This window comes from Octodon degus, unplaced genomic scaffold (genome assembly GCF_000260255.1).
Source record: "Octodon degus isolate 3935 unplaced genomic scaffold, OctDeg1.0 scaffold00011, whole genome shotgun sequence".
In the NCBI taxonomy this organism is placed as follows: Eukaryota; Metazoa; Chordata; class Mammalia; order Rodentia; family Octodontidae; genus Octodon; species Octodon degus.
Genome location: NW_004524587.1, coordinates 15,311,548 through 15,335,932, shown reverse-complemented (window position 1 = coordinate 15,335,932; position 24,385 = coordinate 15,311,548). Strand labels below are relative to the sequence as shown.

Here is a 24,385-nt window from a genome sequence, read left to right as displayed (position 1 = left end):
GATGATGGGAAGATAAAAGTGGCATTCACAGCTACCTTCACTGTGGCATGTGGCAGGAGCTGACCTCAGCATGAGGTGGATTCTGATCTGGAGTCTTGCCCTCTCTTTGGTGGTACATACAGCCTTAGGTAAGACCTTCAACTATTCTAGAGTGGATCAGACCCAGCTTGGCCTATCCTGGGAGAGCAGGGAAGGGGCACTTGGAGAAGGCCTGAGCAGACGTAGAGTGTTGGTTCAGGGCACTAACCCACCCATAAGCTAGAAATCTAAAAGAGGCCTTTTGCTTCTCTGAGCCCTGAGGCTGCTCTGTAAAGTTGGGGGAGGGGGGGTCCTTCTGATTCTTAGAGCCAATAAGGAGACCCAAGAACATGGCAATCTTTGTCGCTCCTTCCTTCTCCTTTGCAGGAGTCCTGTTTCTGTCTCCCTCTCTCCTACATGAATCTCTTTACTACCTATGCACTTCTCCCAAGTGTCTTTTTTTTTTTTTAATCTCTTAAAACCAAGCATTTCTTTTGAATAATTGCTGCAGTTCTCAAGATGAACTGGACACTGCAGCTGCTGCTCTCTTGGGTTTAGGTGTCATTCCTTCACGGATTCTATGCCTGAATCTGCGATATACAATTTTTGGTGCCTCATTTGACCAGTTTTGGTGGTATTTCGCCTTTTAGCCTTTGCACTCCAGTTATACTTTCTCTTGCGCTTGGCGGGATAGCCACACTTGCCACAAGTCGACTTCTGAAGGTTGTAGGACTTAAAGCCACAGCATAAGGTGTGCGTCTTACTGCGATGGTTTCCAAAGGATGATGTTCCCTTTGTCATCTTGCTTGTGCCACCCAAACCAAAGAGACCATAAGAGAAAGCCCAAGTGTCTTTTATTATTAGTAGTAGTATTGTACATTGGAGTATGAAAACCACAAAACGCATTAACAAAAATTTATTGAGGTATAAGATTATACAACAAGGGCTGCGGAATACAACTCAGCGGCATAAACACCTGCCTGGCAAGCACAAGGTCCTGAGTTTGATTCCCAGTACCGCAAAAAAAAAAAAATTATACAACAAAAAGTACATCTCTTAATTGTACAGTTATATATTATACATACACACAAAATATATTATATGTACTCAGTATAACCACCATTAAGATCTAGATGGGGCCGGGGAGATGGCTCAGTAGAATAAGTGCTTCCATGGCAAGCGCAAGGGCCTGAGTTCAATCCCCAGTTCCGCAAAAAAAAAAAAAAAAAAAAAAGATCTAGAATATTCTCTGCATGCAATGTACCCCTTCCTACTCAATACCTTCCAAGTGACCACTCTGACAATTTCTATTATAAATTATTTTTTAATTTGAGGGGAACTTTGCTAGAACTACTTTTAGCATTGTTGGTGCATCTTCTTTAGTCTTTTTGATAGATAGATAGATAGATAGATAGATAGATAGATGTATCTGTGTTAGGTGTATATAATTTTACATTCTGCTCTTTTATTTACTTAAAATCTTACTGGTGGCAGGTTAAAGTTATATTAACTGTATTTATTTACTTTAGTCCTTAAATAAATATGATGTCTTCAGCATCCACTGGGGTTCAGTCTTTGCCCTAGTGAGTCTGACGTCAGGAAGAGACTGAGAAATGGAATTACTCACTCAAAGCACGTGAAGATTTCATAGCTCTTTGTACATTTGTCCAAATTATTTTCCCATGCTGGTGTAGGAGCTTATTCTCCACCAACAGTATATGCAAATGTCCTTTTCAGTGTATCTTTGCTGGAATTGCATGATATCATTTTTTAGTTTCTCAGGTAGCAGCTATAACTCTAGCATTTTTTTTTCTTAGTACTTATTTGCTTTTTTGGTGGGTGTTTTGTTTTGTTTTTGAGGCAGGGTCTCATTGGGCAGTGCAGGCTGGTTTTGAACTTACTTATGTAGCCCACACTGGCCTCAAACTTATGAGGCGCCTCCTCCCTCCACCTCTCGAGCGCTGGCATCACAGGTGTGCACCTCCTGATCTTAGTACACATGTGAGGTACATACTGATTATATAGATCATGGGCCTTGGTACAAGTGCACGTCTTGTTTCTCACTCTCAAATATTTTATTTTTTATTTCTAATCAGATTTTTATTGGTACATTTTAGGTATATTTAATGATCGTATCCACCATAGAGTATCTTTACCTGTATGTGATATAACTTGTTTCTTTTTCTTCCCTATTCCCCTCCCTCCCTTTAGCCCTTTCTCCCCTCCCCATTTACAACAGCTCTATTTCCATTTTTTTCTTCTTTTCTCATTATTTTTACTTTCCCTGTTTTTCCTTCCCCTTCCCTTTCCTTATCCCCTTCCCCATTTGAACATTTTCTTCCCAATTCACAATAACTATTATACATTTTGATCCTCATCTACACTTTCAGTTCCTCACATCAGAGAAACAAGGCAGTGTGTACACATGTGTATCCAATTGATTTCACTTAAGCGTATAGACTCAAGGTGCATCCATTTACCCAGAAATGTCTCACACTTACCCTTCTTTGTGGCAGAGTAGTACTCCATTGTATTAAAACACACACATCTTTATCCATGTGCCAGTTGATGGGCATTTGGGCTGTTGCCAAGAATTTGGCTATTACAAACTGTGCCACCATAACCATGGCTGTGCCTATATCACTGTGGTGGGACGCTTCTAATTCCTTCAGGAAGAGACCAAGAAGGGGAATAGCTGGGTCAAATGAGACCTTTAGTCCTAGTTTTTTGAGGAATCTCCACACTGATTTTCACAGAGGTTGCACCAGTCTACACTCCTGCCAACTATGGAGAAAGGTTCCTTTTTCCTCACAGCCCTGCCAGCATTTGTTATTGGTTGATTTCTTGATAACAGCCATTCTTTCTGGGGTGAGATGGAATCTCAGAGTTGTTTTCATTTGTGTCTCTCAAGTGACCAGTGCTGTTGAACATTTCTTTGTATATTTATTTGTTGTTTGTACTTCTTCACTTGAGTATGAAGTATTTCTTTTTAATTGGGTCTTTAAATCCGCAGAGTCTGATGTCTTTTGAGTTCATTATATGTTCTAGATAGCAGTCCTTTGTCTAAGGAACAGCATGCAACAACTTTTTTCCACACTGGGTGATCTCTGTCACTCTGTTGGTGGTTTCTCTTGCTGGGAAAAAGGTTTGTAATAAGATCTCTTTATAATGTTGATTCTTTGTGACAGATCCTGTGCAATTGGGATTTTGTTCATAAATTCTTTGCTTATACCAATGTCTTCAGGAATCCTATGTATTCTATCTTCCAGCAGATTTAATGTTTCTCTTTTAAAATTTAATCTTGGATCCATTTCAATTTTGGTTCAGTGCACTGGAAAAGATATGGGTCTAATTTTAATCCGTGGCTATATCTTTTTTAAAACACTAGTTTTTGGTTTTTTATTATTGTTCTTTTTCTTTTGTTTTTGTTTTTTGAGACCAGGTCTCATTATGTAGTCCAAGCTGTCCTGGAACTCTTAGCCATCTTCCTGCCTCTGCCTCCTGAGGACTGAGATTATAAGCATAAGCCACCATTCCCAACCAATAACATATCTTAATTATTTTAACTCCAGCTTTTATGCAACACTTTGTGACTACTAATAAGTAGTTTTTGTATGTTTGTGGTTTTTCTATTTGATTGTTTTGTTTTGTTTTTGTTTTTTGGTTATACCAGAGATTGAATTCAGGACCTTGCACTTTCCAGGAAAGCACTTATTCCACTGAGCTCTCTCCCCAGTCCCAATATGTTTTTTTATAAGTCATCTCTGCATAGTCAGCTGGGATCAGAGCCATGCCACAGCAGTACTTGTTTGGGAAAAGAGTGCACTTTGCCACATTATTCACACACACACACACACACACACACACACACACACACACCTGAAGCTGGTGGTTAGACAGACAAACACCCATGGTTTAGGGCAGTGCTCTGATGTGGGATATCACCAAATGACCTGCCCACTTGAGCTCCCATTTCCATATCTGTGTTGTACTATCTGCCCTATCCAGTTTTAGGGAAAATAGGGCAAGATAATACAGTGCTTGGCTATAACAAAAGGTCCAGAAATGATAGCTGTTGGAAGTGACCACAGGCTGGTCAATGGCCTTCTGCTGAGAGACCTTGGGCCTGCCCCTGTTCCTCCCAGGGCCAATGCAAGGGTTTCACACACAAAGGACATTTGAGAAGGCCCCTTGCCCTGCTGACCTGCCTCTGTACCCAAGCGTCACTGTTATAGTCAGGTGTAACAAGTGTGGCTTATGTAAGACCTGGGAAGACCTCGGGGTGTGGGCAGTATTTGGGGCCACCTGCAACTGGGAGTGTAAGAGTGTGCTCTATTACACCAATTCCAAATGCTGTTTCCAAAAGCAGCTGCAACAAAATCTCCTGGAGAGCTTTGCAAATCTAATTTCTTGATACAATTCTGAAATTCTCATTCAGGGGAGGGTAGGGAAGGGCCTCAGAATCTGCATTTTCACAGTGATCCCCAGAGGATTCTGGTGCACAGCCGGGCACAGTAGCTACTTGGATCCCACTTGATCCTTGTCACTTTGCACCGTGAGCTCTGAGAGACAAATGCACAGACAGAACAGCTCTGTTTTGAGAAGGAACAGTTAAAATAGGCGAGGGTTCTTCAGGATCAAGGACATGAGTCTCACTAGCCCTTGCCAGTCAGAGTAGGGCAAGATGACCACTTAGAAGGAAGCAAGTACTGATAGGCACATGGCTGAATTCAAAGTGGTTGGTTTTTGTTTTTTGTTTTAGACAGTCTGGCTGTGTAGTCCAGGCTGGTTTTGAACTCACTGTCCCTCATACCTCAGTCTTCCAAGTGTTCCAACATGCCTGATTCTCTCAACTTGGCCTATCTCATCTATTTCCAGACCTGCTTTTACTGTGTGTGGAATATGTGAATAGATTCTGTGGGATATATATATATATATATATATATATCCATATATCCATATATCCATATATCCATATATGTATATTATATATCCATATATGGATATATATGGATATATATTATATAACTTGTATATATATATGTATGTGTGCATCTATCTGTACATGTATTTGACACCTCTATTTCTGTATCTTTCTTTCTATTCTTTGTTTGTTTAGGGGGGTTGTTTTGTTTTGTTTTGTTGCTGCTTTAAGACAGGATCTTATTATGTAGTTTAAGGCTGGTTTTGAACTCACTATGTAGCCCAGGCTGGCCTCAAAACTCTCACTAGTCCTGCCTCAGCCTCCCACCTTTGAGTGCTGGGATCACAGGTGTGCACCACAACACTTGTCTTCCTTTTTTTTTATTTTTGTGTGTGTGTGGTGTGGGGGGGGCACTGAACCCAGGGTCTTAGCAATGAGCAGAAACCAAGCCCTTTTTTTATTTTGAGATGGGGTCTGGCTAAATTGCCCAGGAAGAACTCAAAATTGCAATCTACCTGCCTCAGCTTCCCAGAACTTGAGGATTATAGGCCAGTGTCAGCATGCTCAGCTGTATGTGCTTCTTTGTAAATGAGCTGTGTCCGTGTACTTCTTGTGTACAAATATGACAAATTTGCACATATAAGTAAATATATACAAGTGTGTATATAAGTAAGAATATAACCAGGTGTGGTTGAAGCACACCTATAATCCCAGCACTCGAGAGGCTAAGGGTGGAGGCTCACCATGAGCTTGAGGCCAGCCTGAAGATTCTGTCTGGAAAAAAAATACTGAGATCCTGCCTCAAAAAGAGAGAGAGAGAGAGAGAGAGAGAGAGAGAGAGAGAGAGAGAGAGAGAGAGAGATTGTATATGTATATGTGACTCCTTCCCAGAAATAAACCAGGCATAATTTATGTATTTGGTATAAGGTCTCACTAGGCATCTCCAACTCCTAGTGATGCTCTTGTTTTCAGCTTCCCAGTGCTGGGATTACAGGCATGCACCACCATGCCCCGTCTCCTTGGTCAGCATGCCTGAGGGTGGGGCTGGTGCAGTGGTGCTGGGACTTGAACCCAGTCCCTGCACTTGTTTAAGCAGATACTTAGTCCACTGAGCTATATCTCACAGGCCCTTATTTACCTAACTTGTAGAGAAATGTCACAGGGTCCCCTATTCATCACTGACTTGTTAAGTTGGAAGGGTTAAATCTAAATTTTGAACAGTTTATGGGACTTGTTTTATTTATTAGTCCAAATAATTTACTTTTTAATATTTTAAAAATCTTTTCCAGGGATAATCCTGAGTTTTTAGTATTCTATTAGCAATAATTATGGCTTAGCTATGCCTCATTGGCTATGATACTGCCGCTGTGCAAAGCTTAGTATGATAACAGAGCTAAAGTTTTACAGTTCTCATTTACTTTTTATGTCGTAGTGGTTCTGTTCTGTTCACACTTTCAGGGGTGCTGTATTGAGGATTTCATCCAGGGAACACTGAGCTACATTGCCTACCTTTAACATTTTATTTTGAAATAATACCTTGCTAAGTTGACCAGAATTTGAACTTGAGAACCTCTCGCTTCAGCCTCCTAGCTGGCTACTGCACAATGCCACAGTATTTTTAAATATTTTAATATTCACACTGGTTTAAATAATTTTAAGTGAAGGGTTTACAATTTTGGAATTCCCATTGTAGCTTCTCTGATCTGAATTTAACTGTACTTCAGAAAATGCTCCAAATTCTATAGTGTCTTTTACTTGTACATGAAAATGCTTTTTATCTGAAGGTAATTAAAGCTGCCCTAACTAAAAGAACTCTCATCTGGAGAACTTTAGGTAGTCTTGGACTTTTGGTGATGCTTTCTTTGTACCTGAGAACTTTTTCCCTCTGTGTGTACCTTTAGAATGTACTGTATGCATATGTTTTTAGTTTGGAATCTTAAAGATATGACTGCTACTTTGCTTTTATATATATTTTACTTTTTACAATTAAACCTTGTGATGATTCTATATATGAATTGACAAATGGATTCTATCCTAGTGATTAGAGAACTAGCTTATTTTTTAACATATCTTATAAATGAAATGAACTTTTTATATTAACTTCCCCGATTAGTATTTTGAGAATAAACATGTGGTTGAGTTCTCACTTAAGAACTTAAAAAAAAAAAAAAAAAAAAAAAAAAAAAAAAAGAAATAAACCAGGCATATGTTTGTAACAAGAAGTATAGTCAGGCCAGGCAAGGTGGTGCAGGCCTGCTATGCCTGCCCTGGGGAAGCTGAGGCAGGTGGATAGCCACAAGTTTGAAGCCAGCCTGGGCTATATAGTGAGACTTTATTTCATAAAAGAATTCAAAAAAGAAGAAGAGAAAGAGGCGAAGGGGAAAGGAGAAGAGGAAGGAGAATAAGAAAAGGAGGAAAGAAGCCAGACATGGTAGCCCATGTCTGTAATCCCAGTTATTCAGGAGGCTGAAGCAAAAGGATTGCAATTTCAAGGCTAACCTACACTATATAGTAAGATTCATCTTTAAAAAACCAAAAACAAACCATAGAAAAAGCTGAAGTGGTGGTGAATGCTTATAACCCCAGCAGTTATAAGCATTATGGAATGCCGAGGCGGGAGGACTGCCAAATATTGAGTCCAGCCTGGGCAATTTAAGAACTTACTGAGACTCTGTCTCAAAACTTAAAAATTAAAAAAAGGCTTGGGATGTTGCTCAGTGTGAGTGGCCTGGATTCAAGCCCCAGTGCCAATAGGAAGGAAAAGAAGAAGAAACAAGAAAAGAAATATAGCCATACTAATATCAAAGTCAAGATAAATGACATATTTATTGACATTAAATGTCAGAAACAGTTCATATAATAGACATGTACTTTTAACTAATTATTTGTTTTACACAGTGAGGATGAACCCAGGGACTTTTCATTGAGCTACATTCCCAGTGTTTTGTTTGTTTTGTTTTGTTTTGTTTTTCGAGACATGTTCTTCCTATGTAGTCCAGTCCAGGATGGCCTCAAACTCAGTAATCTTCCTGCCACAGCCTCTTGAGTATAGGGATTACAGGTGTACACCACCACATCTGAAAGCTTTTGGATTGTTTTATTTTTTATTTTTTGGCAGAACTGGGGATTGAACTCAGGTCCTTGCACTTGTCAGGCAAGCACTAATTCTAGTGAGCCATCTCCCTGGCCCTAGTTTTTTGATTGTTATGAAAAGTAACAGTGGTTCCTGTGGCAGTTGGGCCAAAGTCTTATCTGTGGCTCAGAGCAGTTGAACCAGAATGATGCTCTTGGGCCAGGGAGATAGCTCAGTAGAATAGGTGCTTGCCTGGCAACAGCAAGACCCTGAGTTCAAACCCCAGTACCACCAAAAAATAAAAATAAACAGAACGATGTTCTTTCCTTCTCTTCCTTCTCTTCCAGGTGCTGTGCGTGGCCAGGAGCCTCTGGTGGTCACTAAATATGGGACCCTCCAAGGAAAGCAGGTGCACGTGGGGAAAATACCCCTCCATGTCTTCCTAGGAATCCCCTTCTCCAAACCTCCTGTGGGTGCCCTCAGATTTGCTCCGCCTAAGCCCCCAGAGCCTTGGAAAGGAGTCAGACGTGTCACCACCTACCCCCCTGCGTAAGAGCCAATAGATTGGGAGATGGGCAGACTCTAGGACATGGGGCCTCCAGACGGGGCTTTGTACAGCTCACTAAGATAAACATACTGCATGAACACAGGCTGGCCTGGGGCCTTTGGGGCCTCAGTTTCCATACAGGAGAGCTCCAGCTAAGGCGAGGTGGTCACTAATTGTTCCCTGGGATCTTCCGGGGCACTGAGTTTCCTAAACACAGCAGAGAGGCAGGATTCACTCCTCCCATCACTCCCCCCCCCCCAGGTCCCTAAGCAAGCCCAGAGTTCTCCCTTGGGGCGTGAGCCCAGAAACAAATCCACATGGCACTGCCAGCCCTTCCCTCAGAGGAAGTGCCAAGATAGGAACATACAGGCTCAGTTTCAGTTTTCAAGTCCCAGGGTCTTGCTGCCATCTCCAACCAGGCTGCACTCCCTAAGTCACACAGGAAGATTGAGGCAATGACCTTCCTTTGAAACACTGAGCTTGGCAAGTTACCCAGAACAAATGTATTTACTGCTTATTCAGATCATTGAGTAATCTACTACCCAGAACATTCTGTGGCAATCATTAACAATGTTCAGCATCAACTAGTTTAGAAAAATGTCTATTATAAAAATCTTCAGTTACAATGTCAGCTGTCATTAAAAAAAAAAAATCCTACCTACAACTCCCAATTCTTAAGGGAACTCTCTGCAATGAATACATCCACTGACGGGAGAGAAAGTACTGCAACTCCTACCTGGGTGGGTAGTTAAGTCTTCCTTGTTAGAGTATGACGACTGGGGAAGTAATACGGTGGTACAGCATTTGTCTAGGATGCACAGAGAACCTGGGCTCAAAAAAAAATAGAGTATGATCATTACTAGAATACCAGGATATTAATTGTTAGAACACTGGTTGTCATGGAGTGTACCTCAGGCATTCTGTGACAGCTATTTAAAGCATTCTTTTTGTTTGTTTATTTGCTTGTATATCTGATTGGTTGGTTGGTTGGTTGATTTTTGAGACAGGGTCCTATTTTATAGTTCAGAATGGCCTTAAACTATGTAGTTCAGGCTGGCCTTCAACTCACAGCAGTCCTGCCTCAGCCTCCCAAGGGCTGGGATTGCAGGCATGCACCACCATACCTGGCTACTTACAACATTCTGTGATTACTACTTGGAACTCCTATTATCAGGTGACAAAACATGAAATGACTAGTGTTAGAACCCTGAGGATCTAATGTCCTTTGCCTACAAGTGTGCATGGCCATTATCCAAACACAGGCCATACACTGACATAATAAGGGCTATTTGAAACACAGTGTCAGGTATAAACATTTATGGGTTGTTTAGGACAGCCTATATGAGAAGGTGACTAGAGAGACCAGGGAGACAAGAGGCTGCTGTAGAGATGGTGGCTTCCACTAGCATAATTACAGGGAAGGTAGCAGGAAGTAGTCAGATTCCAGATTTATTTAAAAGTAAAATTAATGAGATTTACCCTAGAATTGGAGTGAGCCACAGAGGAAGAAAACCATGCATAAAGACTAGCTTTTGGCCACAGCTGTCAAGAGGCTAGAGTACCATTTCCAAAATGAGGAAGAGGGGGGCAAAAGCAAGTGTGGGCAAAATGAGAGTTCACTTGGGGAATGTCAGGATTGATGAGCTGGTAGACATCCTTGAGTAGATGTGGAGTAGGTGGCTGGAGATAAGGGCCAGAGGTAAACTTGCCATCTGCATGAAAATGACAAGGGCTTGTTAATGGGGTAAAGCCTGGGACTTGGAGGAAAACAATTTACAAAAAAATGATAAGAGAGAAAATAGTACTGAGGCTTGAGGGAAGCTGAGGCAGTGTCGCGCTTAGGTGGAATGCTACAAAGGAGGTGGTAGGAAAATCAGGGCAGTGTGGGGGAGATACAAAAAGCTAGAAAAGTTCAAGAAGGGAGGAAGGCCAGTGTGGTGGCCCTTACCTGCAATCCCAGCACTTGTAAGGGTGAGGCAGGAGGATCGCTGTGAGTTCAGAGCATCCTAAACTACATAGTGAGACCCTGACTCAAATGAAAAAGAAAGGAGAATGGTCAATTACATTGACGGCTGCCAGGGTTAAGTGAGACAGCAGCAGGGATGGAGATCACTACTGCCCATGACAAGAGTGGCTTTTGTGGTGGGAAGAGAATGCTCAACTGTATTTTTTAATTAATTTTTATTTGTATTAGTACATGTTTGCAGTACATAATTCATGGTGAGGAGTTAAAACATGTACATAGCACATCTTAACTTTTTTTTTCATCCCCTCTCCACCCTTCTTTCCCCCAGTCCTCTGCTTCAACTGCTCACTCTTGGCCATAAGAACTCTGGTTTTCCTATTAAGAGGCCAGATGTGGTGTATCAGACAGCACCTTAAGAATAACATAAGCTGTTGACAAATGGGGAAGCAAGAAAGACCAAAAACAATGCATAGAAATAGAGATACACTGCCTGCTGGGGACCTTGACCTGGTCCGGAGTCAGGGGGAGGGTACCAGCTAAAAGTTTGGCCTGGAGAAGAGAAGGACAACTACTGGGGAAGGTGAATGAAAAAGGAGAGCCTTGGATAAGGCAGGTTTGCAGTGCTGTTGGGAGAGAAAAGAACTGCAATGTTCTAGGGGTGGGGCCAGGAAAAGGAAGAGCAGGAACAGGCAGACAGGTTTCCTGCACCCAGCCAAACAGGTCCAGCCCCAACCTTATAATAGCCACCTTAGGGGCTAAGTCAGCAGGGGGAAGGATGAGGCAGCTGCAGCCCATACTCCACAGGTACCCTAAATGCCTATACAGTACAGGGCACTGGGCTAGGTGCCAGGCCTCAAAGGAATCCATCTCCATCCCTACTCGTAGATGTGCTTGGCCACTTGAGGAAAATAACCAACTGAAAGGGCTCTTAGAAGGACTATGGTCAAGAGTGGACAGAGCCTTGGGGGACATAAAATGGGGGGGGGGTGTCCAGCACAGCAGCACAACCCCAGCTGGCCTCAAGCATGAATAAGAGGGTCTGGGGAGTTAGCTCAGTGGAATAAAATAAGTGCTTGCCTTGCAAGCACACTGTCTTGAGTTCAATCCCTGGTACCACAAAAAAAAAAAAAAAAAAAAAGAATAGGAGTTTGCTGGGCAGAACACATTTGGCAAAGACAGCAGAGATACAGAGCGCTTGGAGGCAACAAGCAAGCAGCCGTAGGACTCTGGATGGGGTGGTGCAGGATGGGGAGATAGGTGGGTCCTAGGGAGGCCCACCTATCTCCCCATCCTGCAACACAAAACTAGTGGAGGCCTCTGGAGATGGGGAAGGAGGAAGGCTGCCTGGATTTTATTCGTGGTTCTGTCCCCTCCTGCGGACTCTAGACGGAAACTATTCTCCCCAATGCCGTCGCTGAGCCAGTGCAAAGTCATATTGTGCCCACAGGTGCCTTCAGGAGTCCTGGGGGCAGATAACGTCCATGTACTTCAACATGCGGAAACAGTACAGCTGGCTGCGCTTCAGCGAGGACTGCCTGTACCTGAACGTGTACGCGCCGGTGCGCGCGCCTGGGGATCCTCTGTTGCCTGTGAGTACTCGGCCCCGCACTCCGCAACGTCTTACTGCACCCGGCTCAGGCCTGGCCCTTCCTCCCCCAGGTGATGGTCTGGTTCCCGGGAGGCGCCTTCCTCGTGGGCGCCGCTTCTACCTATGAAGGCTCCGAGCTTGCTGCGCGCGAAAAAGTGGTGCTGGTGTTTCTGCAGTACCGGCTTGGCATTCTGGGCTTCCTGAGGTGGGGACTGGGGGGGATGGGACTGGTGGTGGCAGGGGAGGAGAGGCATGACCCAGGTACGGGACACCCAGAAAGAGGTGGCCAGGCTGGGAGAGGGTGGTGCTGGATTCTTTCTTATGTGGGTTGGGCCTAACTCTAAAGAAGGTGAAATTGCTGGGCTAAGTCTCAGAAGGTCATAGTAAGGGAATCAGGGTGGATGAGGAGCCTTCTGCACCCGGACACAATCCTGCGCACCCAGCACTGGCGACAGCGAGGCTCGCGGGAACTGGGCGCTACTAGACCAACTGGCAGCTCTGCATTGGGTACAAGAAAATATCGAGGTCTTTGGAGGAGACCCGAAGAGCGTGACCCTGTTTGGCCAATCTGCAGGGGCTATGTGCATCTCAGGGCTGGTGAGTGTAAGGCTCTGATGGACTATCACACACAGGCCTGCGGGTTCCCACAATGGTATCCTCTCCACTGAAGTCATATGAGCAGATTGGGGTGCACAGGAACATAGACACTTGAGATATTCAATAAATTCCCTGTGGGCACCCAGCACCTCTTGCCTCCCCAACTCTCCCCCTAGAGTTCTGTCCCCACACTGACCAAGGCTGGGAGTTAGGGCCCAGTGTTGGAAACCCGGCTTTGGCCTTGATACTCTTGGAGGATGGCTTACATGGGGTATATGTGGAGTGTAGTTTCAAAGGTCCCCTGTGTAGGACAGAGGATTGAGAAGTAAAGAGGAAACATGTTATTCATGGCCTTGCAGGCCACGTAATAATATTCCAACACATACATTTCTGGGGTGCCAGGCATTCTTCTATGCACTTTAAGTCTATTCCTTCTTTTTTTTTTTTTTTTTTTATTCTTTTTATTTATTACATTTATTTATTGTGTGTGTGTGTGTGGCCAGCTCAGCCCACCAGGGGGCGGGGCTGGCTGGCATGTGGTGCTGGAGGATTGAACCGTGGTCCTTGTGCTTTGCCAAGCTTGTTTCAAGTAGGTGCTTTAGACCACTGAGCCATCTCTCCAGCCCCTATTCCTTCTTTTGATTGTCTCAACAGTCCCACAAAAAAAGTATTGTTGTTCCCATTGTACAGGTGAAGAAACAGTCCACAGAATTTGAGCAACTTTATCCAAAGTGCACTAGAGGGCAGAGGCAACTTTTACATAAGAAAGTGATATAATCAGATGTGTATTTAGAGAGGTAGCTCAGCCTGCTGCATGGGATCAAGTTGGAAAGAAGCTGAAACATAGATTTGAAGACCAAGTGAGATAATAGTAGCACCAGGAAAGCAAGGTTTATCCCAGAGGATGTAATGGCAACTGGCTTCAAAATACAAGCAGAACCCTGCACCCCCGAAAAAAAAAAATAGAGACAGAAAAGAGCATGGTGCTACATGCCTGGGATCCCAGCACTCTGAGAGGCTGAGTCAGGTGGCCACTTGGACCAAACTGAGACAGTGCAGGTGGTGGGAATAGTCGTACTTATGCATCTCATGGGTACCTTACTCCCCACCCCTACAGATGGTGTCACCCCTAGCCCAGGGTCTCTTCCATAAGGCCATTTCCCAGAGTGGCACTGCAGTGTTTAAGGGCTTCATCACTCATGACCCATTGAAGTTAGCCCAGGTGAGTATCTCTCCTCTCTCAGGACTGAGTAAGAGGGGACAAGATGGGCACACCCTGAACACCTCTCTCTCTACAGAAGGTTGCTTTCCTGGCTGGCTGCAGCCACAATGACACAAAGATCATGGTAAACTGTCTAAGGGCTCTATCAGAAGCTCAGATGATGCGTGTGTCCAAGAAAATGGTAAGTAGAACATTGCAACTGCTTGCAGGCTACAGTTACCCCAGTGACTTCCCCAAGGAGCCTATCTGAGAAGCACATTGAGGAGACATCCTTTAATTCAGATCCCCTCCACTCCCTTACAGAAATTGCTTCACTCCAACTTCCACAAAGAACCTCAAGAGGTGAGCTGGCCACATCCTGAAATTTGAGTATTTATGGAACTCTACTATGTGCCAGGCACTTAAGATATTTAGGAAACTGCTCAAGCCAAGATCCTTTTCCTAGTAGAACTGATGCTCCAGTGAGGAGAAATAATAGCCCAATCAATCAATCAATCAATCAATCATCTCCTTAGAAAGTGATAAGTGAATAGCAAATGGAGAAGGTAAGGGGTGCAGCCATGATGCAAAGAATTTCTTTCTTTCTTTCTTTCTTTCTTTCTTTCTTTCTTTCTGTTTAGGAATGAAATTTTAAATAGAATAAATAAGTAGGCTGTGGTGGCATACCCAGCAATCCCAGTACTCTGAGAGTCTGAGGCAGGAGGATCATAATTTCAACCCCAGCCTGAGCAACTTCGGAGGGACTCAGTAAGATCCTGTCTCAAAACTTTAAAAAATGGGGGCAGGGGTTGGCATTCAATCTCCAGGAAAGGAGAGGAGAGGAGAGGAGAGGAGAGGAGAGGAGAGAGAGAGAGAGAGAGAGAGAGAGAGAGAGAGAGAGAGAGCTTATTGAAGTAGTGACATTTTGCAATGATTTTTAAGAGATGAAAGAGTAATGAAATATGTGGATATCTGAGGTAAGCATCACAAATCTGAGTGTCCTAGTCCTGTCTATCCTTTTAATACCCAGTTTCCAAAGGGTCATCATGGCCAATCCCAGTTTTTTCCCCAAAAAGCCTAGGTTAGAACAATTCCTGGAGGATGACATGCTGAGCTATACACCCTAGGTCATGGTGACCTTGTGTGCATATGTGGGATTACTGGATAGAATGCCATGGCCTTGCAGATAACATGGTTCCTGAGCCCTGTGGTGGATGGTGTCGTGTTCCTGGATGATCCTATGGCACTCCTGATGCAGGGGCCTGTTTTGCCTGTGCCCTACCTTCTAGGTGTCAACAGCCAGGAGTTCAGCTGGCTCTTGCCTTATGTGAGTGGGAAGGGCACTCATAATAGTTGGGTGGCAAAGGATGCTTCTTCAGCAGTTCTAGGCACCAAATTAGCTCCCAAGAGCCCCTCTGAGGACACACAAATGCTTGGGAATCTCCTGTATTCCTTGAATAGGGACAGTTGGCAAGGAATGATGAAAGGGAGGGGGAAGAAGCTGGCTTCTTGGAGGTTAGGGGTCCGAAATTCTCAGCTCATAGTTTAGATAGGGTTATAATGTCCATTCCTAAGCCTCCAGAAAATGACAAACCCTGCGTCCCTTTTTTATTCCTGGGACGGTGTAGGATTGACCCTCCCAGCCCCACTTTAGCTCTAAGCCAGGTGGCAATGATGAATAAGGAACTGGAGGACTCGGCATGGTGGTGGACCTTCTCTGGGCTATGTTCTCTGTCTGAGAATTCTCCATGCAGATGGGCAAGCTCTCAGGCCTAATCCCTACCTGGGTCCTTGTCTTGTGCACAGATCATGAAGATCCCACTTGATGCACGCTTAACAAACAAAAAAATCGTCACCAAGCTCCTCTGGAGTGTCAGCAGGCTGTTGGTAAGGGACCCAGTGAGCAGGAGTGCCCAGCTTGAACAGTTCTGACCCCCTCCTCTTTTTTCTAACCTAATAGCTGCCCTTTGCAAGGGGAACTCAATAAGGATGGAATCTTTTTTGGAGATCCTCAAAGGGGTTTGGTGTGGGATCATATGGAAGCTGATAGGGAAAGTCCCCAGGCATCCTCAGGGACAGGGGAGGCAGTTCTTATGCAGCTAAAATGGGTAATAATCAGCCAAGGGAGGCCCTGTCCATAAGCCCCCGTTTTCCACTGGGGGAAATTCTGGAGTACTGAACCTGGGTCCAAGTCACTGGTGTGTTCACCTCTTGTCCAGCTGGTATGGCAGGCCTCAGGGTGAGTATAGCCTCTCCACCCAGAATATCACCAAGGAGCACATACCGCTTGTATTGGATGAGTACCTGAGAGACACTGATAAGTATGATTGGAAGATGGTCCGGACGCATTTGACTGACCTAGCTGGAGATGCCATCTTTGTGTACCCCACATTGCAAGCTGCCCGCTACTGCCGGGGTATGACAGTTCCCCGAGAGTTGCCCCCTCCACCCCCTCCCCAGCTCTGCTGATTTCCAGCTGGCTCACTAACTGTCCATCCACTCTCTCCACTTTGGGGCTCCAAGATGCACAGAAGAGGCAGCCATCCATCTTATGGGAGGAAAGGCTGTTTCTCAGAACAAGAGCAGCATCTCAGCAAGCCCAGATGAGAAAGCTAGGGTTGTCAGGAAGACTTCTTTTTTTTTTTTTTTTTTTTTAATAATGTGGTTTCTTTTTTTTTTCTTTTTTTTTTTTTACATTTATTTATTGTGTGTGTGTGTGTGTGTGTGTGTGTGTGTGTGTGTGTGGCCAGCTCAGCCCACCAGGGGGCGGGGCTGGCTGGCATGTGGTACTGGGGGATCGAACCGTGGTCCCTGTGCTTTGCCAAGCTTGTTCCAAGTAGGTGCTTTAGACCACTGAGCCATCTCTCCAGCCCAGGAAGACTTCTTAGAGGACAGACTTAGGGGCAACTTGAAATTCTTATATAGGTTGGCTGGAGTTTGGGAACATATGGCTGGAGAGTGTAGACACTGCAGATCCTCAAATGCCAGGCCAAGAAAGGAAGGTTGAGAAAAGGGAAGAGGAAGGTTTCCATGATCCTTACCATAATCCTATGAATTAGGTTTTAGTGTCCCCACTCTGCAAGCAAGGAACTCAGAGCAGCTGAGTCACTTGCCTAGGATCACAAAGCTAAAGTGTGGTACAGACAGGATTCTAGTCTACTTTCTTGACTTTGAAGCCAAAGCTCTTTCCCCTGCCTGAGGAAGGTGGGTGGGCTGCATGGGTGGGATGGGAAGCCCAGGGTGGAACCTTTCCTGCTGCTTTCTTCAATTTCCCTATTTGTAGATGCTGGCATCCAAGTCTACCTGTACGAGTTTCAGCATCATGCTCGCTCAGGCATAATTATCAAACCCCGAAATAATGGGGCCGACCACGGGGATGAGATTGGCTTCATCTTTGGGAAACCCTTCTCCAAAGGTGCTAAAACCCCCCCCTTGATACCCCCACTGCACAGCCAGTCTCCCGACCTGTATATGCAGACCCATCACTCCACTGAATGGCCACAGGGAGTAAGCCAGTCCCTAGTCTTTGATGTTGGCACATAAAAGTCTGGGAAGTTGCTGCCTCTTGCTCTCTCCCAAATACCACATCCCATTCTGTCCCCAGGTCTGTCCACAGCTAAAGAGAAGACACTCAGCCTCCAGATGATGAAATACTGGGCCAATTTTGCCCGTACAGGGTGAGTCTGGTCCCCCAACACACCTGGGCAATGCGAGACCTGAAGGTCAGCTACTTTGCGTTATCTGCATCTGCATGTACACAGGAGCTGCCCAGCCAACCCCACCAGGGCTTTCCTTACCTCTCCCACTTAGTCATGAAGTCCTAAGTGTCCCTGTTTGTCCCATAACCCATACTCCTCACTCACTCAAGCATTCTAGAGTCATTCACCAATGATCACTTCCTTGTGTGCCAAGTTCCAGCAGTGGGAGCTGGGGTTTAAGGATGTCATGGATGTGCATCCTCTTCTCCCACAGTTCTTAAAAACAAAACTCCAGCCATGTGTAGTGGCACACATCTGTTATCCCAACAGTCGAGAGGCTGAGGCAGGAGGATTGCTGTGTTTGAGGCCAGCCTGGCTATATAAGGAGTTCAGGGCCATCCTGAACTACATAGCCAGACTCTTCCTCAAAAAAAAACTCCAATCATGCCCAATTAGAGGTGTACCAGGGGAGCAGTGGGAACTTTATGGGGTTTTTTTGTTCTGTTTTTGAGATAAGGTCTTGCTATGACATTTAGGCTGGCCTTGAGCTAGGTAGCCCAGGCTGGCCTCAAATTTGCAGCAATTCTGTCTCAGCCTCATGAGTGCTGATATTATGACACTAGGCATTTTTGAAAGTATTGAGGAAGAGTCTGGCCCTCCCCAGGTGGCAGAGGAGTATTTAGGCAGAGGTAATAACTAAACTTCGGTTCCCCTTGACTATTTTTGCATTTCTTCCTTCTCTCTTCTGTCCTCCTCTGCTGTTAGAAGGATCTTTCTGAAATATCATTTCCTCAAGTCACTTACCTGCTTAAGACCCTCTTTGGCTCCCCAGTCTTTCCAGGATAAAGTCTTAGCCTTTTAGTTTGGCATGAAAAGCCCTTAAAAAAAAAAAAGATGGGGCCGGGGAGATGGCTCAGTGGAATAAGCGCTTCCCTGGCAAGCACAAGGCCCTGAGTTCAATCCCCCGTTCCACCAAAAAAAAAAAGAAAGAAAGAAAGGCCCTTCAAGATCTCTCCTATGTCACCTCCTTCACACATATATCTTCATTCATATCGTTTTCATATATTGCTGAACTTGTGCTTCCTCCAAAGTTCTTGTCTTCTCTGACTCTAAACCCTATATGTGCTGTTCCCTCTGCCTGAAAGTCCCTCAGTTTCTTAAAGACCTGTCTAAAGCCAGGTGAGGGCTGGCCAAATAGCTCAGCGTATTAAAGCAAGCCGGCGCAGGGGCCAGGGATTCAATCCCCAGGCCTGCCGTGCCAGCCTCGCTCCTGGGGCACGCTGAAATGGTAATTGAGACTGTGGGTGGTGGCACACGCCTGTAATCCCAGCACTTTGGAGGCTGTAAACAGGAGATCACTATGAGTCCAATCTAGTAGTGAGACCCTGAACACCCTGTAGACCCTTCCCTAAAATACAGGAAAAAAATAAAAATAAATAAATAAATAAAACCAGGTGAGATAGCACAGACTTGTAATCCCAGTTCTCTGGGAAGCTGAGGCAGGAAGATTACAAGTCCGAACCCAGCTCAGGCACCTTATCAATTCAGCAAGACCCTATCTCAAAATATTTTTAAGGATTGGAGATATAGCTTAGTGTGAAGGCCCCATATCCAATACCCAATCCTGCCCCCAAAAAAACTATCTAAATATCAAATATAATTTCCCCAAATCCCTTTTGGATTCAAACTCCTAAGGTAAAGGAAAATGGGGTGGGGGGAGGGGCTCAGGGACATGGCTCAGTGGAATAAGCACCTCCTTGGCAAGCATTCAATCCCTGGTTCCACACCAAAAAAAAAAAGAAGAAGAAGAAGAAGAAGGAAAATGAGGGAGGGCTGAGAGGACACAGAGAAAGGAGAAATCACAAGAATCCTCCCTGCTTCCTCTTCTGGGCCAGGAACCCCAATGGTGGAAAGCTGACATACTGGCCACACTTCGACCAGGATGAAAAGTACCTACAGCTGGATTTTATCATAAAAGTGGGTGCAAAGCTCAGGGAGAAGAAGATGGCCTTCTGGAGGAAGCTGTACCAGTCTTAGATACTCAAAAAGCAGAAATAGTTCTGATTTGGAAAATGGTGATGCAAGAGGGTTTCCTCCCAGACCTGGGGGAGTGTAGCCCTGGGTACATCTGGAGTGGAGAGTCCTACCCACTTAATCTAGGACCTGCAGAAGCTCCTGTCTATCTCCAGGCCAGAGCCAGAGCCTTCATCACTTGTGGCTGGAGCTCCTACACCACCTTGTCCAGCCTCACATCCTGTGACAACCCCATGTCTTGTGGTCTACATCAGGTTAAGCCAAGTCCATAAATTGTAACACTGACCTAACACCGACAGTCTCAGGACAACCCTCCTCCCCCTTCTCCAAGTCCTCCTGCCCTTTAAGATTTACTTGCAGCTTCTTATGGGAAGTCCGCGGAGTCTGCCTCTGTTCCCAGATTATCATTTATCATCCACCCTGCTCAACCTCATCTAAGTTATGTGTGACACTGAGCAAGGGTCTGATAGCTTGAGATCTTCTCCAGGGCACCTTAAAGCCTACACACAGTGGTGTATATGGTTTTCAATAAAGACATGCTATTTTGAGCCATAGTTTCTCCATCTATAAAATGGGTGGATAGAGGATTGTCTCAGTTACTCTTCTCTCATTACTGAGACAAATGCCTGACACTCAAAATGAAGGAAGGAAAGGTTTATTTAGCTCATAGTTACTGGAGATTACAGTCCATACTCAGCTGGCTCCAAGGCAGACTGGCACATGGCAGAGAGCAGTAGCTCATGGTGGCAGAAGGCAGCAAAACAGCAAGAGCAAAAGGGAGGAGTAACAGCAACAGTGGCTACAGAAAGCAAGTCTCCCTTATGTTGCATTCAGGCTATCTGCCCCAGGCTGGGTGCAGTACTCACACCCATAATCCAGCAGCACTCACACCCATAATCCCAGTGGATCATGAGTTAATCACAAACTCTAGAAGTCCGCCCCATGACTGCATGAGGCTTTGGGGGGACAACTAGACACAAACCATAACAAGGATAATGTCTCCATTTGAGCACTTGGAGGAACTGAGCAAGCATTTCTACCTGACCTTTACTGGGCTGTGCTTGCTAGGCCACACTCAGTCAAGAGAAGTTGGCTGCCATAGTGCCTGGGCCTCTTTCTTTAGTGTCTCAAACACATCCCCCAGGACACCAAGACAGCCACATCCCATGCTCACTGTTCATGTAGTTAGACCTCAGTGCTCACTCCTTACTCCCTAGCCTCTTCTGCAATGCAATCTGGGAATATCCAAGCTTGGTCTACAGTGTGTGTGTGTGTGTGTGTGTGTGTGTGAGAGAGAGAGAGAGAGAGAGAGAGAGAGAGAGAGAGAGAGAGGGTGTCCAGGATGGCCTTGAACTCTTGAATTTCTGGGCTCAAGGAACCCTCCTGTCTCAACCTCCTGAGTAGCTGGGACTATGAGTGCACATCACCTTGCCCAGATTTTTGTGAATGTTTCTTGGTGGCAAAATCTATGTGACATAAACCACATGCCTAATCACAGCACACCAAGTAGAAGGATTGCAAGTCTCATCTGGGACTTACCAAAACCCTGTCTTAGAAAGCAAGAAAGCCTGAAGGCATAGCTCAGTGCAAAGACCCTGAGTTCAATCCTCAATAACACACACAAAACAAATACTTTTTTTAATTTAGATATACTGTGAGTTCTACATAGATTGCCCCAGGATCACCTTCCAGGGGCATAAGATTCCAGCCCCCATACAAGCTGCTACTGAGGAGTAGCTATTTGATTGTCTCCTGTCTAGAAGCAGGCAAGGACATTCTCACTAAGTTCTCTAAGCTGGGAGTCACCTGAGAATGGAGCTGCCACCACTCCTCTGGGGGTAACCTTGCCTTAGGGGCTGTGCTGGGTCTAAAATAAAGGTGGAATGAAGGGTGAAACAGGTTGACTACATCAAATTCCTGTTCTACCACCACTAGTGATGACCTTGGGCAAAAGGTCTTTATGTCGTGCCTCAGTTTCTTCATCTGTAAAATGGGGATACTGGCCACATGGCAAGATTGTTGTGAGGATAAATATTTGCTTGTAAGGGGTTTCTCCCTTCCATCAGCCATCCTTTTGCTTTGGGGTCTTAGTGTCAGAGTATGAAGGTTTGGATATCCTCTTCCCACAGATCTTTGAAGTTTCTTAGTTGCCTCCAGAGGCTATGGAACCAGTAGGGGTAAAGGGCTTAATCAAAATTTTAGTTCACACCAGGTGTGGTGGTTCAGGTCTATAATTCTAGCACATAGAAGGCCAAGGCAAGAGGATTTCCATGAGTTTGAGGGCCAGGCTGGTCTACATAGTAAGTTCTAGTCCAGCCTGCACTACAGAGACCCTGTCTCAGAAAAAAAAAAAAATTTGTAGTTCAGGATATAAAATTGGTAGGACATTACACCAGTGTATATAGCTGCATTGTTCATAATAACCAAGAGGCAGAAACAACTACAATGTCCATAAAATAACAAGAGGATTTTAAAATGTTACATACATACAGTGAAATGTTCTTCACCTATAGCCTACTGGTATGAGCCCTTAAGCTGATCCAGGTCTGTCCCTGAGGCTTCCTCATTTCTCCCCTGCACGGTTTTATTACATGCAACTAAGTTAGGTAGAAATAGGAAAGGCAGTCAAGCAGGGCTCGGCCCTCATAGGAGTCGGTGCAGAGGGTGAGAATATACTACAATGGGGCGTAAGTAATATACTATATTTGGCATCACCTGCTCCAATAAGGTCTAGATAGACAACAGCCTGGGTAACCAGGACCTTCTGACTCATCTCTTCCCAAAAAGGTCCTTGTTCTTTCCATGTACACTTGCTATGTGACTTGCTTCCCCTCTGCACCAACATTACCTAAGCAGCTATACTTGTAATCCTATTGGTTGATCATAGTTTTGTCCCATGTTGTACCCGCCTAAGTTTTACTCTATAAAACTTCCTTTGAGAAGTGGCCTCATTGGCAACCCACATGGGCCCTCTCCTGACTCTTAGGAACTATTTCTCCCTCAATAAATTTTTCTACTCTTAACCTCTGTTGTTCCTTAGAATTAATTATTTGATTTTGGGGAGCACAGACTTGGAGTATAAGACACCTAGCAAGTTTGAAGTCATAGTTCCCTTATGTCATTGGGAGGACCAATATCATCTGGAGGCCCCAGTGAGATCATTGGAAGGAAGGGTTTGCTTTCATTTCATGGACTCAGGATTGTGACGCTTTTAGTAATCAAGAATTGTCAAAAAAAAAAAAAAGAATTGTCATCCTTGTTTGTCAATTGATTATGCCTTGAATTGTACGCCTTTTATGCATTGTTTTTGTTTAAATTATGATAAATTTAAGTTGAGAACATGGGAAGATTAGGATGTTTCTTTGATGACTTTTTTTTTTGTATTTTAGGGAAGAGTATTCAGGGTGTTCAGGGTCTCACTACTAGATCGGACTTGTAGTGATCCGTCTGTTTACAGCCTCCCAGGAGCTGGGATTATAGGCCCATGCCACACCCAGTCTCAACATTTTGCTTTTAGATGCAAAATCTTGTGTTCCTGTATAATCTCGTGTTCCTTTTGTGTAAACTACATATGAATTTATTGAATTTATTGGTGCTCTTTGCTTGACCAGTTTGACTTAGACAACAGCACTAGGGAAAAGTAATGTGAAAGTGTCCCCTAGCAGACTTTGATATAAAATTCTGTAAAATAAGTCTTTTTATGAACTCTAATTTATATTTAGAAAATATACATGCTTATTAATAAATTATGAGACTGCATCTGTCAGTTAAAAGACAGAATACCAGTAGCCGATCTTAAGACTTGGATGACAACTTTCACAGGCACAATCTGACCCGATCCCCTCTACACTCTAGCAGGAATGCCTAACCTATTCTGCCTCAGTTTCTTTTCCAGTCTGATATTTCATTAGTGAGGAAGCAATCTTAGTTCTTGAGATTCGCTACTCTCGCCTTTCCACAGGCTGAGGGTGATAGATTCATGGCAAATTGTCTCAATAACTCACTGTGACAATAAGAAGAAAAGACTTCCTTCTTTTGATCTCTTTTCTGAATATTTTCCTTTCACTTCATACTTCCCTTTTTATAGGCATGTTTCTCCTAAAGATTAGAGCAGAAGGAACCCAGAACTTTCTCAGTCTTTTCCTCCTATACAACAACTAAACCTTTAAGTTGAACCCACAGAAAATGAGCATTTGCTAACACAGAAGACAAGGAAGTCATCTTAGATGAGAGATACATACCCTGTCTCTAAGTAAGATAAGATATAGCATTTTACCTGACCAGGCAAACACACATGACAGCCATGTCCCATCTTAGTGTTGTAAGTAACCATCTCCCTTGGGAGACTGAACCTGCGACCCTGCAGAAAGAACCAACTTCTGGGTGAGACCAGAAGGAGATAATTCCTAAACATAACATCCAAGGGACCAAAACACATTAAGTTTAAGGGATAATCCCCAGCCTCCTTGTTCTCTTACTTACTAGGTCTGGTTCTCATCATTTATGTATGTAGAGGAGGGAAATATTTTCACTATGTGTAAACTGTGGTTGCTGAGGTGAGTATAAGTTTTAACTTACGAGCTTCATAAGTGTATTGCAGACATAGAGGCATGGAAGTCTTAAAGTGTAATTTAAGTAAAATTTAGCCTTATCTTGCTGCTAAGGAAGATTGCCTAGGTGATTAGGTAGACTACACAAACATCTTAGAGACTTCTTTGCCCTATGAACCATCAATCTCT

The 24,385-nt window shown here is 44.3% G+C and overlaps 1 protein-coding gene and 1 long non-coding RNA gene across 3 annotated transcripts; one reads left to right on the top strand and one right to left on the bottom strand.

The window, feature by feature from the left end:
* The first annotated feature begins 55 nt into the window (after window positions 1-55).
* Window positions 56-19,649, top strand: Ces4a (carboxylesterase 4A). Of its 2 annotated transcripts, XM_004625895.3 has the most exons (14): window positions 56-128; window positions 8,363-8,564; window positions 11,976-12,117; window positions 12,188-12,321; window positions 12,560-12,713; window positions 13,831-13,935; window positions 14,012-14,116; window positions 14,239-14,277; window positions 15,101-15,241; window positions 15,721-15,801; window positions 16,177-16,330; window positions 17,198-17,329; window positions 17,519-17,591; window positions 19,508-19,649. In XM_004625895.3, the coding sequence occupies exons 1-14, from the start codon at window positions 71-73 to the stop codon at window positions 19,647-19,649; spliced, it is 1,662 nt and encodes a 553-aa protein (XP_004625952.2). In that variant the 5' UTR covers window positions 56-70. The 2 variants fall into 2 exon arrangements, with proteins under 2 accessions (XP_004625952.2, XP_012368996.1); XM_012513542.1 differs by lacking the exons at window positions 17,198-17,329; window positions 17,519-17,591 and having other exon boundaries at window positions 71-128; window positions 19,508-19,530.
* Window positions 668-8,315, bottom strand: LOC111815097. Its single transcript, XR_002819891.1, has 3 exons — window positions 8,305-8,315; window positions 4,664-4,669; window positions 668-732 (listed from the first exon to the last, which is right to left on the bottom strand). It is a non-coding gene; the product is annotated as an uncharacterized LOC111815097 (long non-coding RNA).
* Window positions 19,650-24,385: the final 4,736 nt, after the last annotated feature.

Excerpts from the sequence above, each read along its gene's own strand:
- Ces4a (XM_004625895.3), top strand. The coding sequence starts at position 71 with ATGAGGTGGATTCTGATCTGGAGTCTTGCCCTCTCTTTGGTGGTACAT. Across the intron at positions 16,331-17,197 it reads AGCTGCCCGCTACTGCCGGG|ATGCTGGCATCCAAGTCTAC; the intron begins GTATGACAGTTC and ends CCCTATTTGTAG. Across the intron at positions 17,330-17,518 it reads TGGGAAACCCTTCTCCAAAG|GTCTGTCCACAGCTAAAGAG; the intron begins GTGCTAAAACCC and ends TTCTGTCCCCAG.